We start from the raw sequence: 15,000 nt of genomic DNA, 5'->3' as shown, positions 1-15,000 counted from the left end.
CACACACACACACACGCACACACACTCCCCTGCCCTCAGCCTGCACAACAAGGTGAGGACCACAGCGGTCACACACACACACACACGCACACACTCCCCTGCCCTCAGCCTGCACAACAAGGTGAGGACCACAGCGGTCACACACACACGCACACACACACACGCACACACTCCCCTGCCCTCAGCCTGCACAACAAGGTGAGGACCACAGCGGTCACACACACACACACGCACACACACGCACACACTCCCCTGCCCTCAGCCTGCACAACAAGGTGAGGACCACAGCGGTCACACACACACACACGCACACACACGCACACACTCCCCTGCCCTCAGCCTGCACAACAAGGTGAGGACCACAGCTGTCACACACACACGCACACACTCCCCTGCCCTCAGCCTGCACAACAAGGTGAGGACCACAGCGGTCACACACACACACACGCACACACACGCACACACTCCCCTGCCCTCAGCCTGCACAACAAGGTGAGGACCACAGCGGTCACACACACACACACGCACACACACGCACACACTCCCCTGCCCTCAGCCTGCACAACAAGGTGAGGACCACAGCGGTCACACACACACACACGCACACACACGCACACACTCCCCTACCCTCAGCCTGCACAACAAGGTGAGGACCACAGCGGTCACACACACACACACGCACACACACACACGCACACACTCCCCTGCCCTCAGCCTGCACAACAAGGTGAGGACCACAGCGGTCACACACACACACACACACACACACGCACACACTCCCCTGCCCTCAGCCTGCACAACAAGGTGAGGACCACAGCGGTCACACACACACACACACGCACACACTCCCCTGCCCTCAGCCTGCACAACAAGGTGAGGACCACAGCGGTCACACACACACGCACACACACACACACACACACTCACCTCCCCTTAGCCTACACAACAAGGTGAGGACCACAGCGGTCACACACACACACACGCACACACACACACGCACACACTCCCCTGCCCTCAGCCTGCACAACAAGGTGAGGACCACAGCGGTCACACACACACACACACGCACACACTCCCCTGCCCTCAGCCTGCACAACAAGGTGAGGACCACAGCGGTCACACACACACGCACACACACACACGCACACACTCCCCTGCCCTCAGCCTGCACAACAAGGTGAGGATCACAGTGGTCACACACACACACACACGCACACACTCCCCTGCCCTCAGCCTGCACAACAAGGTGAGGACCACAGCGGTCACACACACACACGCACACACATGCACACACTCCCCTGCCCTCAGCCTGCACAACAAGGTGAGGACCACAGCGGTCACACACACACGCACACACACACACACACACACTCCCCTGCCCTCAGCCTGCACAACAAGGTGAGGACCACAGCGGTCACACACACACGCACACACACACACACACACACTCACCTCCCCTTAGCCTACACAACAAGGTGAGGATCACAGCGGCTCTGTGCGTGCGTGCATGTTAGACAGAAAAAGAGATAGAGAGACAGTATTGCCAGCTTATTATATATTATATTAATAATTAATTACTAAATAATACACCCTACTAAATTACTACTAAATTACTAAATAATACACCCTACTAAATTTCTAAATAATACACTCTACTAAATTACTAAATAATACACCCTACTAAATTACTAAATAATACACCCTACTAATTTGCTAAATGTTCAATAATATACCCTACGTAATTACTAAATAATACACCCTACTAAATTACTAAATAATACACCCTACTAAATTGCTAAATAATACACCCTACTAAATAATACACCCTACTAAATTACTAAATAATACACCCTACTAAATTGCTAAATAATACACCCTACTAAATGACTAAATAATACACTCTACTAAATTACTAAATAATACACCCTACTAAATTACTAAATAATACACCCTACTAATTTGCTAAATGTTCAATAATATACCCTACGTAATTACTAAATAATACACCCTACTAAATTACTAAATAATACACCTTACTAAATTGCTAAATAATACACCCTACTAAATTGCTAAGTTATTAAATGTTAATTTCAGTCAGTGCCTAATATGTCAAACCTGTAGCTTTGGCAATAAAGATTTTATTCATTCATGCCAATAAAGTGTAATTTGAGAGAGAGAGAGCAGAATACATAACCAATTACCAATTGTGTGTGTGTGAGAGAGAGAGAGAGTATGTGTGTGCAGTAATTGGATTTAATTTGTGGCGGTAGCTGACTTTGACAAGGGGGGGGGGGGGGGGGGGGGGGGGTTAAAATAAAGGTTCGTACTTCTCTTTGGGACAAGCACTTTTGAATTTTGGAAAACACTTTTCCATTTACATTGGGATTTTGCAAACATTCAGTGTCAGAGTCAATAAAATGAGCCCTTCAATGAAATTGACAAGCAGCTGTAAGTAGACTAAGCATGCTAAATTCGACATCCAAACAATGCTTCTATGTGGCAACAACAATCGTGAATATTTTGTTAAATGCACATGCAGAGGAAGGGCAGCGGGCTACGAGAGAGAGCGGGGTGGGGCAAGGAAAGGCTGCGTGCGTAAAAAGCGCAGCTCAATGGCAATGCAAGGATTTGATCTTATTTTTAAATTAAATTAAACATAGAATATTAATCTGTGGCGGCCGATTTTTATTTCGTGGCGCCCCGCCACAGATTAGTCAATGTATGGGAAACACTGGTGTGTGTGTGAGTGACACACAGGGACTTTATGCCTGCTTCTCTAGTTATAGGTCATGAAATCTGCTATTTTAAGGTTCTGTAAGTGAGGTTCTTTTGCACATTCTTTGGGCCCTGATGTGTGTGTGTTTTTCTTTTCCCTGATGTGTGTGTGTGTGTGTGTGTGTGTCTTTGGGCCCTGATGTCGTCCTCATTTAGTCGTTTTCATGGAACTTCTCTGTCTGGTCACGTCTAATGTTGTTGTGTTAGGAGATGCTTCATGAGCTAGTGGAAACTATTCAGCACTTTGGAATTTAGCTATGCGTGTGTGTGTGTATGTGCGTGTGTGTGTGCATGTGTGCGTCTGTGTGTGCTTGTGTGTGTGTGTGTGTGTTTGGTGTGAGTGTGTATGTGTGTGTGTGTGTGCATGTGTGAGTATGTGAAAGAATGCCACCAGTAAACACAGAGCAAGCCAAGCTGGAGGTTTACCTTTCATGTCTTGGTGCTGTGTCGTGTGTGTGTGTGTGTGTGTGTGTGTGTGTGTGTGTGTGCCATATCTTGGTGCTGTGTCATGTGTGTGTGTGTGCCATATCTTGGTGCTGTGTCGTGTGTGTATGTGTGTGTGTGTGTGCATGTGTGTGCCATATCTTGGTGCTGTGTCGTGTGTGGTGTGTGTTTACGTTGGTAAATTGAGGTAGGGGGCGGAGAAAGGCGCTGCTTACCCGATGAAGTCCAGGTTTGATAAATACGACGTTAACATCACAGTGTCACAGTGTGCGGTTTCTGCAGGTTTGATAAATACGACGTTAACATAAGTGTCATAGCGTGCGGTTTCTGCAGGTTGGCCAAGGCACTGATAACGCTACGTTCGCAAATGTACGTACATCTGGCCCTGAGTGTGTTGCGGAAACCCTGAGTGTGTAACAGTGCTGTGTGTTGTGTTGTGGTGTGTAACAGTGGTGTGTGCTGTGCTGTGATGTGTAACAGTGGTGTGTGTTGTGGTGTGCTATGTAACAGTGGTGTGTGTTGTGGTGTGGTGTGTGTTGTGGTGTGTGTTGTGGTGTGGTGTGTGTTGTGGTGTGGTGTGTGTTGTGGTGTGTGTTGTGTTGTGTGTTGTGGTGTGGTGTGTGTTGTGCTGTGCTGTGTAACAGTGGTGTGTTGTGGTGTGGTGTGTGTTGTGGTGTGTGTTGTGGTGTGTGCTGTGGTGTGTGTTGTGGTGTGGTGTGTGTTGTGGTGTGTGTTGTGGTGTGTGCTGTGGTGTGTGTTGTGGTGTGGTGTGTGTTGTGGTGTGTGTTGTGCTGTGGTGTGTGTTGTGGTGTGGTTTGTGTTGTGGTGTGTGTTGTGGTGTGTGTTGTGGTGTGGTGTGTAACAGTGGTGTGTGTGTAAGTCTGGTGGTGTGTGTAGTCCTGACGTGTGTGTGTAAGTCTGGTGGTGTGTGTAGTCTTGATGGTGTGTGTAGGCCTGGTGGTGTGTGTAGTCTTGGTGGTGTGTGTAGGCCTGGTGGTGTGTGTATAGGTCTGCTGGAGTGTGTAGTCTTGATGGTGTGTGTGTAGGCCTGGTGTGTGTGTAAGTCTGGTGGTGTGTGTAGTCTTGATGGTGTGTGTGTAGGCCTGGTGGTGTGTGTAGGCCTGGTGGTGTTTGTAGTCTTGGTGGTGTGTGTAGCCTTGATGGTGTGTGTGTAGGCCTGGTGGTGTGTGTAGTCTTGGTGGTGTGTGTAGGGCTGGTGGTGTAGTTTTCCAGCCCTAATGACTTAATGGTGTGTTTGGGTTTTGATGTCCTTTCTCAGGGGAATGCTGCTTCAGCTCTCACACAGGGGCACAGGAAATGACTTTATCCCCATCAGCATTGCACTGTGTGTGTGTGTGTGTGTGTGTGTGTGTGTGTGTGTGTGCATGAAAGAGAAAAGCAGAATGCAGAAAGTTGGGGGAAAAGTAAAAATGTGTTTGAAGTGGAGAAAGGCCTAAAGATTTCCCAAATGTTCCAAGAGAAGTCTTTAAAATACCATTACTAATAATCTGCTCAACCTGAAGAACTATCTAACACACATGAACACACACACACACACACACACACACACAGGAAAATAAAGTCACTGATTGGCTCACTATCTAACACACATGAACACACACACACACAAAGCACGCATACACAGGAAAATAAAGTCACTGATTTGCTGCATTTAGTGCAGATGTGTTGCTTTCCCATGTCATGTGTGTGTGTGTGTGGGTGTGTGTGTGTGTGTTCATGTGTGTGAGAGAGAGAGAGAGAAAGAAAGGGAGAGAGGGGGAGAATAAAGTAAGAGAGAGAGAAATGTGAGACGGGTCTGATGAGAGACACAGGTGTGTTCCGTCTCCATGAGGAGCCCAGACTTGTGTGGAGAACTCATTTCACTTCACCAGACTACACACAGCCCTTTAGAACTGCAGACTACACACAGCCCTTTAGAACTGCAGACCCCCCCCCCCCCCCCTCCTTTTGCTTATGGAATGTATGCCGGCTAATGGAGTTAGCAGAGTTAGGAGTCCGCTGCCTTGTCCACACCTACACCCTTACCTCTGAGTTAGGAGTCCTCTAAACCGCTGTCTTGTCCACACCTCCACCCTTACCTCTGAATTAGGAGTCTAAACCGCTGCCTTGTCCACACCTCCACCCTTACCTCTGAATTAGGAGTCTAAACCGCTGCCTTGTCCACACCTCCACCCTTACCTCTGAATTAGGAGTCTAAACCGCTGCCTTGTCCACATCTACACCCTTACCTCTGAATTATAATAATAATAATAATAATAATAATAATAAGCTTTATTTGTATAGCACCTTTCATACACAGAATGCAGCTCAAAGTGCTTTACATTTGAAGCATGTAACACAATAATAGTCAGTCAGTCATTATCAATCACTTTTCTTTGCTGTTTATGATCTACTCAGCAACATATCAAAAATATAGAAAATGACATGTCATAAGACTGGCAGCCTTAACCCTCTTACCCCCACAAGCACGCCATATGGCAACTGTGGCAAGGAAAAACTCCCATATTCCAGGAAGAAACCTTGAGCAGAACCTGACTTAATAGGGGGAGCCCATCTGCTTCTGGCTGGCTGCGCCCTCCAATAGTAGCAGATGTAGAATAATCTGAAAATGTAGTCTACAGGATAAGATGAGTTAACTAAAAGCTTTCCTGTACAGGTATGTTTTCAGATCTTTTTTAAAAATATTTACTGAACTCGCCTGCTTGATGTACAGAGGCAGGGTGTTCCATAGTTTGGGGGCATAATGGATAAACGCAGCTTCTCCACTTTGCTTGTGGAGCACTTTGGGTACGATTAAAAGATTAGAATTGGATGATCTAAGTTTCCTTTGTGGTTGATAAGATATTAAAAGCTCAGAGATATATGAAGGTGCTATGCCATTCAGAGCTTTGTAAGTAATTAACATAACCTTAAAATCAATTCTATAGGAAATAGGGAGCCAGTGCAGTTCAGCCAACACAGGGGTGATGTGTTCTCTCTTCTTAGTCTTAGTTAAAAGTCTAGCCGCAGAGTTCTGTATGAGTGCCAATTTCTTTAGATGTTTTTTGGGAAGACCAGTGAAAAGTGCATTGCAGTAGTCTAACCTGCTAGTGATAAAGGCGTGAATTAGTTTTTCTGCATCTTGTTGAGTTAAGAAGGGCTGCACTTTGGCAATGTTTCTCAAGTGGAAATAGGCTGTCTGAGTAACTTTACTGATATGGGGCTTAAAACTTAACTCTGCATCTAGGATGACACCGAGGCTTGTTACTTTTGATTTGACCTGGTGTGCCAAGTTCCCCAGATTACTAACAATAATATCTCGCTTTAGTTTTGGTCCAACCAGAAGTACCTCTGTTTTGTCATCATTTAGTTTCAAAAAGTTTTTTAGGATTAGGAGTCTAAACCGCTGCCTTGTCCACACCTCCACCCTTACCTCTGAATTAGGAGTCTAAACCGCTGTCTTGTCCACACCTCCACCCTTACCTCTGAGTTAGGAGTCCTCTAAACCGCTGCCTTGTCCACACCTACACCCTTACCTCTGAATTAGGAGTCTAAACCGACACCTCCACCCTTACCTCTGAGTTAGGAGTCTAAACCGCTGCCTTGTCCACACCTCCACCCTTACCTCTGAATTAGGAGTCTAAACCGCTGTCTTGTCCACACCTCCACCCACTACCTTGTCCACACCTCCACCCTTTCCTCTGAGTTAGGAGTCTAAACCGCTGTCTTGTCCACACCTCCACCCTTACCTCTGAATTAGGAGTCTAAACCGACACCTCCACCCTTACCTCTGAGTTAGGAGTCTAAACCGCTGCCTTGTCCACATCTACACCCTTACCTCTGAATTAGGAGTCTAAACCGCTGCCTTGTCCACACCTCCACCCTTACCTCTGAATTAGGAGTCTAAACCGCTGTCTTGTCCACACCTCCACCCACTACCTTGTCCACACCTCCACCCTTTCCTCTGAGTTAGGAGTCTAAACCGCTGTCTTGTCCACACCTCCACCCTTACCTCTGAATTAGGAGTCTAAACCGCTGTCTTGTCCACACCTCCACCCTTACCTCTGAATTAGGAGTCTAAACCGCTGTCTTGTCCACACCTCCACCCACTACCTTGTCCACACCTCCACCCTTTCCTCTGAGTTAGGAGTCTAAACTGCTGTCTTGTCCACACCTCCACCCTTACCTCCACTGAGCTGCCAGAGCCGCACATTACCTAACGCCAGTGCCATTCATCAGGACTGATGGCTCACACATGCTTCACAGATGGGCCTGGGTGTGTGTGTGTGTGTGTTTAGGGCATCGATTATGGGTATTATGTTAAACTTTCTTAATAGCTCCAATTATGTCATCACCAGGCGTCAGAGAGCATGCAGCTGAAACAGGAAGTGACGCGTATTGAGGAGGATCGCATCCAGGTGCTGAAACAGGAAGTGACGCGTATTGAGGAGGAGCGCATCCAGGTGCTGAACAACATCGAGGAGCTGGAGCAGAAGGTGAAGGACCTGGACAACCAGATGGAGGAGTCCATCAGGGAGGTGAGCAGGGGGGGACAACAACCAGATGGAGGAGTCCATCAGGGAGATCAGGGAGGTGAGCAGGGGGGGACAACAACCAGATGGAGGAGTCCATCAGGGAGGTGAGCGGGGGGGGGGGGTACAACCAGATGGACCAGGGAGGTGGGTGGAGTCAGGGAGAGCTAACTGGGTGAGGTCTATCAGGAGTGTGGGTGGAATCAGTTGGTGAAGTGGGCGGGACCCATCATTGATGTGGGGTCTGCCAGAGAGGTGGGCGTGGTTTATCACAGATGTAGGTGGAGTCTAAAGGACAGGTGGGTGGGGTCGGTCATAAGGGTGGGTCGGGCCAGGCAGGCAGGTGGGTGGGGTCGGTTATAGGGGTGGGTGGGGTTGTTCATAGGGGTGGGTGGGGCTAGCCAGGCCGGTGGGTGGGGTCCGGAGGGGGGGTTGAACAGGAAGGGTGGGGCCTGTAGGTCGTTGGGTGGAGTTACTTCAATTCCTCTCCCCCCCCCTTTTTCTTTCCCCCTCTCATCACTCTCTCTCTCTCTCTCCCTCTCTCCATCTCTCTCTCTCCATCTCTCCGTCCCCATCTCTCTCTCTCTCTCTCCCTCTCTCCATCTCTCCGTCCCTGTCTCTCTCTCTCTCCATCTCTCCGTCCCCGTCTCTCTCTCCCTCTCTCCATCTCTCTCTCTCCATCTCTCCGTCCCCGTCTCTCTCTCCCTCTCTCCATCTCTCTCTCTCCATCTCTCCGTCCCAGATGGAGGTGGAGAAGGCTCTGCTGGAGGGTGAGCAGGACTCTGAGATGGTGCAGCTCCAGCGGGAGCGCGAGCAGCTGGACAAACTCAACGAGAAGATGTCCGCCATGGAGAAGAACAGCGCAGACGACAAAGCTCAGGTAACCATGGAGACACCACAGCTCCGCAGGGACGCTACCTGGCAACATACTCAACTTTAAGAGAAAGAGAGAGAGAGAGAGGGAGAGAAGGAGAAAGGAAAAAAGGGAGGGAGAAGAGGAGAAAGGAAAAAAGGGAGGGAGAGGAGGAGAAAGGAAGAATGGAAATGTCAGTTTCATGCAAATATCCATTTTTGTCTCATCCATAACGGTGTAATTTGATCAGTATCAACTCGTAGACGTACTCAAAGGCTGACATTAGTTAATGTGTTATGTTATGGGTGCGCAGCATTGCTAGTGGCCATACTCAAACTCTGACGCTAGTTAATGTGTTATGTTATGGGTGCTAACGCTAGTTAATGTGTTGTTTTATGGGTGCGCAGCGCTAGTTAAAGGAATTATCCGGAGTAAAATGCACTTTAGATCGATTTACGGATGATTGGGAGTACATACGTTGAGTTGACATCCAAATCATGTCATTCGGCTGTGTTTTGAGAAAGTTCGATGTTACCGTTTTTAGTCAAAGCTCGTTAGCGTGGAAGTGAGAAGGGCATATTATTTCGCCGCTACAAAACGCTATTTTTATACCTCTTCTACAGTTCCAAATAACATTGTACTTACGTGGTAGTGAGTAGAGGGTCCCTAAAGCCAAACCGAAGTATCCCGAGGTCTTTATGTGGTCGGATAGAGAGTCCAGAATGAATTTCATCAAGCCAGTACCTTTCCGGAAATGTTGCCATCTTTGCTGCCATCTTAAGGGGAAAGTCTGTAGGAGTCGATTGCCAAGTGTGCTCTGGAAATTCACAATTTCGTCGCCGATTTAAAAAAAAAAAAAAAACATAGTCCAGTCCATACAACTTCATTTCAATTTCAAAAGAAATACTGGACTATGTTTTTTTTTTTTTTTTAAACGGCGACGAAATTGTGAATTTCGCTAGTTAATGTGTTATGTCATCGGCGCAGCGCTAGTTAATGTGTGTTATGTTATGGGTGCTGACGCTAGTTAATGTGATTTATGTTATGGGTGCACAGTGCTAGTTATGTTTTGGGTGCGCAGCGCTAGTTAATGTGTGTTATGTTATGGGTGCGCATCGCTAGTTAATGTGTTATGTTATGGGTGCACAGCGCTAGTTAATGTGTGTTATGTCAGTGTTTCCTCTAGAATTTTTTTTAACAGTGGTGGCAGCGCCGCCCCATTCGGAGGAAAAAAAGTTAGCATGAAAAAACAGTTCGGGTGTCACTCCCGGCTCCCGGGATGTTTTTTTTTTTATTCTAGTTTCTAATCACACCATTTAGCCTAACGTGACTAGAGAGTGACAGGATTTAGGAACTAAGTCAGGCCCATCTTCTGCCCAGGTCATCTTCTGTCTGACTCACATCACGGTAACCCATGCATTAAACCACATGTCACTTGAACGCTTGAACATGGCGGTAGTTGACAATGGAGAAACGCTTAGCTTACTTTGTTTATAACAGAAATTAAGTTTTGTGCCAACACGTTGTAAAAACACAACCCACAACACTGCCTTTATTTGGTGCAAATCTCCTTTACTTTATAGTCCGCGATTCACATTAGGCCTACTAGGCCATCACCGCGAGTGCATACAAAATGTTTTGCAGTTTACCTTCGTTACTACCAGCAGTCGTTGCTTTTTTTACTGCGTCGATTCGCGATTGAGTGCATCTAATGTAACAGCGGTGTCTTCGCGGAGACATCCTCTCCAGTTTCATTTTTGCTGTTGTTGCGAGCGTGCTTAGGCCTATAGACTACGAAATGGGAAATACTTTATACGATCAGCTTCAGAAATGAATGGGTTTTCCTTGGCTTGTGCTACACCTTTCCACCAAGTTTGCGAAAATTGTAGTTTTTGCGATGTTGACGAACATGCGTAGCACATGGAAGCTCTTGATAGCGCATGTCACTAACGTCTATAAAAACAATATATTTATGGAATAAAACTAGACAGGTAGGCCTACCTCGGATTAGCATTGCTGTTTACTCTTAAAATGCAATTTTCAGCAGCCAGCGGAGGGCATTTAGCCTACTATGCACCGCTAAATGAAGAGGAAACACTGAGAAGAAAGTTAATGCTTTAAATAGGCTACATCAATACAATATATAATATGTGAACTGAAACTGGACGGGCCTTAATAACCTCTGACTAGTTTAGGCTACTTATTGTTAAATTGCAATGTGAGCGGCAGCCAGCAGGGGAGGATACATCACAGGATTATTTAAAAAGCAAATGTGCGTCTGCCCTGATTCTGATACCGCGGCGGTATTAATTAAACTGTGGGGGGCCGCCATGCTGAAATAAACGTAGAGGAAACACTGTATGTTATGGGTGCGCATCGCTAGTTAATGTGTTATGCTGTGGGTGCGCAGCGTTGCTAGTGGCCATTTGAGTGTCCTGGGTTCTCTGGAGGCCTCTCTGTCTAATGGTCTGCCCTCAGTAGATCTCCACTGCTTGGCCTCTCCCTGCCGTCCTTACTAACCCACTCTTTGGTCTCTCTCTGTCTTTGTTTGTGTGTGTGTCTGTTTGTGTGTGTGGGTGTGTGTTTTGGTTTTTGAGTCTGTGTATGTCCTTGTCCTTGTCTATGTCTGTGTGTGTGTGTGTGTGTTTGTACATTTGTGTATGTGTCCGTGTCTATGTCCGTGTGTGTGTGTGTCAGTGTCCGTGTCCATGTGTGTTTCTGTGTGTCCATGTGTGTGTGTGTCTATGTCTATATGTATGCGTCCCCATGTATGACTGTGCGTCCTCATGTGCGTGTTTGTCAATGTCCATATGTGTGTGTGTGTGTGTGTGTGTGTGTCCATTTGTGTATGTGTCCATGTCTATATGTGTGTGTCCCCATGTATGACTGTGTGTCCTCATGTGTGTGTGTGTGTGTGTGTGTCCATGTCCATATGTGTGTGTCCATGTGTGTCCATGTGTGTGTATGCGTGTGTCCATGTGTGTCTGTATGTCCATATATGTGTGTGTGTCCATGTGTGTGTGTGTGTGTGTGTGTGTGTGTGTGTGTGCAGGGTAGAGCGCTGCTGGAGTCTGAGAGAGGCCGTGTGGAGCGTTTGTCCGAGCAGCTCTCAGATCAGCGAGCTCAGCTGGACTCCTGCCCAGAGGCACTCAGGGAGCAGCTGCAGCTTCAGCTCCACAGGGTATACAGGCCGCAGACCACTTCATGTCCACGCAGCACTTCCTGTCATGTGACCTCTTCCCTGTTCCTGTCTGCATTGCACTTCCTATCATGTGACCCCTGCCCACTTCCTGTCACATAATCCACACCTACTCTGTCGGATAACCGCTCCCCCTGCCTGTTCGGTCACATGACTTATGATGACTTTCTGCCGTGTTGCCTCTTCTTACATTCCATTCATTGACTCTTTCCTACTCCCCTCCCTGGTATCCCTCTCCACTTCCTGTCATGTGACCTCTTCCCTGGCATCGTCTGTCCTGTGTAAGGTTGGGTACCGGCCCCTGTACTTTCACCGGTACCGACCGAATCACGTCGGTATTGGTTCACATGAAATCGAAATATCGGTAATTTTATGTGCATCAGGAGCGGAGTGCGCCATCTGAGCTTGTGTCTGAGTGTAACGTTATGTCTGTCTCAAAAGCGAAAGTTATTATGGCTAACTTAATATGCACCATTTAAACTTGTGTGTATTGCGCCAGGAGCGGATCAGAATAGTATCCCTAGTAAGAATAATAGCACAGTTGACGAAGTTCTATGAAATGCACCCATCGTTCTGAATTGCGAGTGAGCTGAATCCATTCAAAACGGTAAAACAAGACTTAACACAGCTTAAAGCATGTGACAGGAAAACAACATTTTAATGCTATTTAAACGTATGGTGGCTAGGAAATAGGACTCAGTGGAAGGGCATATTTAACGGATTCACTTCCCCCGATGTAATGTTTCAATTTGATTATTAAATACAAGACGAACTGAAGATGGAATCGGTTCATTTTGTACGCTATAGTTTGCTGGTTAGCCTACAAAAACAGATAACCTAAAAGGGTATCCGTAGCGTTTTAAGGTGGGACAGTGCGCTGTATTAAAACGAGCTATGTTCAAATTCACGTTGGCATGGAATGTTTTATTTATCAAAGAATAACCGAACGACCAAACTCACCAGCCTACTACGCACGCCTGTGTAGAGACTGACTGAAGCTAAGTAACTTGAACAATGGAACTGGGAAGGAGGGGATAATAACCTAGGCTACTGTTAAATTGCATAAAACACTACAAAAGTGGAAGGATTGCCTTTTATAAAATAGCCATATCATCACATAACCCTAATGGACTAATTATTTGTTCTATGTTTGAGTTTGATTGAGCCTTTTAAAAAAAAAACAATTACTATCCACTGTTCATACTTTAGGAATGAGAGGGGTTTGTATTGTGTTAAAAACATTCTCAATGTACAAATCCAATTTTTTGCAACTTTAATTAAATGTGGTAGTTGTTACAAACAAGGTGTTACGGATTCAGTAAGGGTAGGGTACCGAAAAAAGTACCGTTGAATACCGACACCGAACCTCAGGCACAGGCACCGATATTGGTTCAAATGCGATGGGTACCCAACCCTAGTCCTTTGTGCTACTTCCTTGTTTTGTCTGAAGGGGCACCCTCCTCCTCTTCCTCCTCCTCCTCCTCATCCTCCTCCTCTTCCTCCTCCTCTTCCTCCTCCTCCTCTTCTTCCTGCTCCTCCCCTTCCTGCTCCTCCCCTTCCTCCTCTTCCTCCTCATCTTCCTCCTTCTCTTCCTCCTCCTCCTCCTCTTCCTGCTCCTCCCCTTCCTCCTCCTCCTCCTCCTCCTCCTTATCCTCCTCTTCCTCCTCCTCTTCTCTAAAGATCCAGTCGCATGTCTTCTCTTCCTGCTTCACACAGTCCCCAGAGAGGCTCCAGAGCTCTGCTCCATTACCATAGAAACAAAGGCCTCCATCCCAGGGCTGGGCTTCCCATAAGGCCAGCAGGGTCCTCCTGTTTAGTTACCGTAGAAACAAAGGCGCCTCCATCCCAGGGCTGGGGTTCCCCTAAGGCCAGCAGGGTCCTCCTGTTTAGTTACCGTAGAAACAAAGGCCTCCATCCCAGGGCTGGGGTTCCCCTAAGGCCAGCAGGGTCCTCCTGTTTAGTTACCGTAGAAACAAAGGCCTCCATCCCAGGGCTGGGCTTCCCATAAGGCCAGCAGGGTCCTCCAGCCCACAATGTGCACTCTCCTCAGATGAAGGGGGTGGGGGGGGGGGGGGGGGGGTACACAGAGGCTGATGTCTTATCTGTGGATTGGAAATGTGATCAGGAGATTCAGAGTCTGCATGCATGTGTATGTGTATGTGTGTGTGTGTGTGTGTGTGTGTGTGTGTGTGTGTGTGTGTGTGCTCCTGCCAGGACTCTGAGGTGCTAGAGGTGGAGGCGAAGCGGTTTGAGGATCTGGAGTTCCAGCAGCTGGAGAGGGAGAGTCGGCAGGACGAGGAGAAGGACACTAGGACTCAGCAGCTGCTGCGGGAGACCGCCGAGTACCAGCGCAGCACCGTCACACGCAAGGTGTGTGTGTGTGTGTGTTGATGTGTGTGTGTGTGTGTGTGTGTGTGTGTTGTGTGCTAATGTGTGTGTGTGTGTGTGTGTGTGTGTTGATGTGTGTGTGTGCTAATGTGTGTGTGTGTGTGTGTGTGTGGGTGGGTGGGTGTGTGCTAATTTGTGTGTGTTTGTTCAGGAGAGGCTGCTGACTCTGAAGAAGCAGTGGGCTCAAATCAATCAGCAGGCCCAGAAGGAGAAGGACACCTTCATGAAGGAGAAGAACAACCTGCTGCTCATGCTACAGAGGGTGTGTGTGTGTGTGTGTGTCTGTCTTTGTGTGTGTGTGTGTCTGTCTGTGTGTGTGTGTGTGTGTGTGTGTGTGTCTGTGTCTGTCTGTGTGTGTGTTAGAGCCCGACCGATTTATCGGCGGGCCGATATTATTGGCCGATATTAGGCATTTTCCAAACTATCGGTATCGGCATTTATAATGGCCGATAAATGAATATTTTAAAAATAAAATAAAAACGGACGAAACACCCTTCAACCATGTCATGAGTGTTGGCGTTGTATAGTTTGTCCACCAGAGGGCACTCTACACCGTCCCTGCTGGCAACACTCGTGTATAACGCGCCACACATCCTGCAACCTGCTGATCCAGCCAGAGTCGGGCAGAGAGAACCAGTTATCCACGAGTGAGATCATCAGTGAAGTGTGTTCATGGTGCTTTGGTCACGAGACGTACAGTGCTTGAAATAACAATTAAAAGAACATCCCCATCAGTTCTCTTAACTCAAATAAGCATGACAAAATTCGTGAAAACAATGTCCAGTTTTGCTGCTGTTAAATAAGCCGAG

At 47.4% G+C, this 15,000-nt stretch overlaps 1 protein-coding gene across 5 annotated transcripts in view; it reads left to right on the top strand.

The window, feature by feature from the left end:
• phldb2a (pleckstrin homology-like domain, family B, member 2a) overlaps positions 1-15,000 on the top strand; it is a 63,717-nt gene that overhangs the window by 27,529 nt on the left and 21,188 nt on the right. For 3 of the 5 annotated variants that reach the window (XM_042093049.1, XM_042093047.1, XM_042093044.1), the window contains 5 exons: positions 7,578-7,757; positions 8,494-8,631; positions 11,657-11,785; positions 14,018-14,173; positions 14,343-14,453. In XM_042093049.1, the coding sequence (XP_041948983.1) occupies positions 7,578-7,757; positions 8,494-8,631; positions 11,657-11,785; positions 14,018-14,173; positions 14,343-14,453 (714 nt within the window). The remainder of the gene's footprint in view (positions 1-7,577; positions 7,758-8,493; positions 8,632-11,656; positions 11,786-14,017; positions 14,174-14,342; positions 14,454-15,000) is intronic. The other 2 variants (XM_042093045.1, XM_042093046.1) reach the window with 2 other exon arrangements.

The sequence above is a fragment of the Alosa sapidissima genome, chromosome 5, assembly GCF_018492685.1.
Source record: "Alosa sapidissima isolate fAloSap1 chromosome 5, fAloSap1.pri, whole genome shotgun sequence".
Lineage (NCBI taxonomy): Eukaryota > Metazoa > Chordata > Actinopteri > Clupeiformes > Clupeidae > Alosa > Alosa sapidissima.
This window is presented reverse-complemented; position numbering and strand designations above follow the sequence as displayed.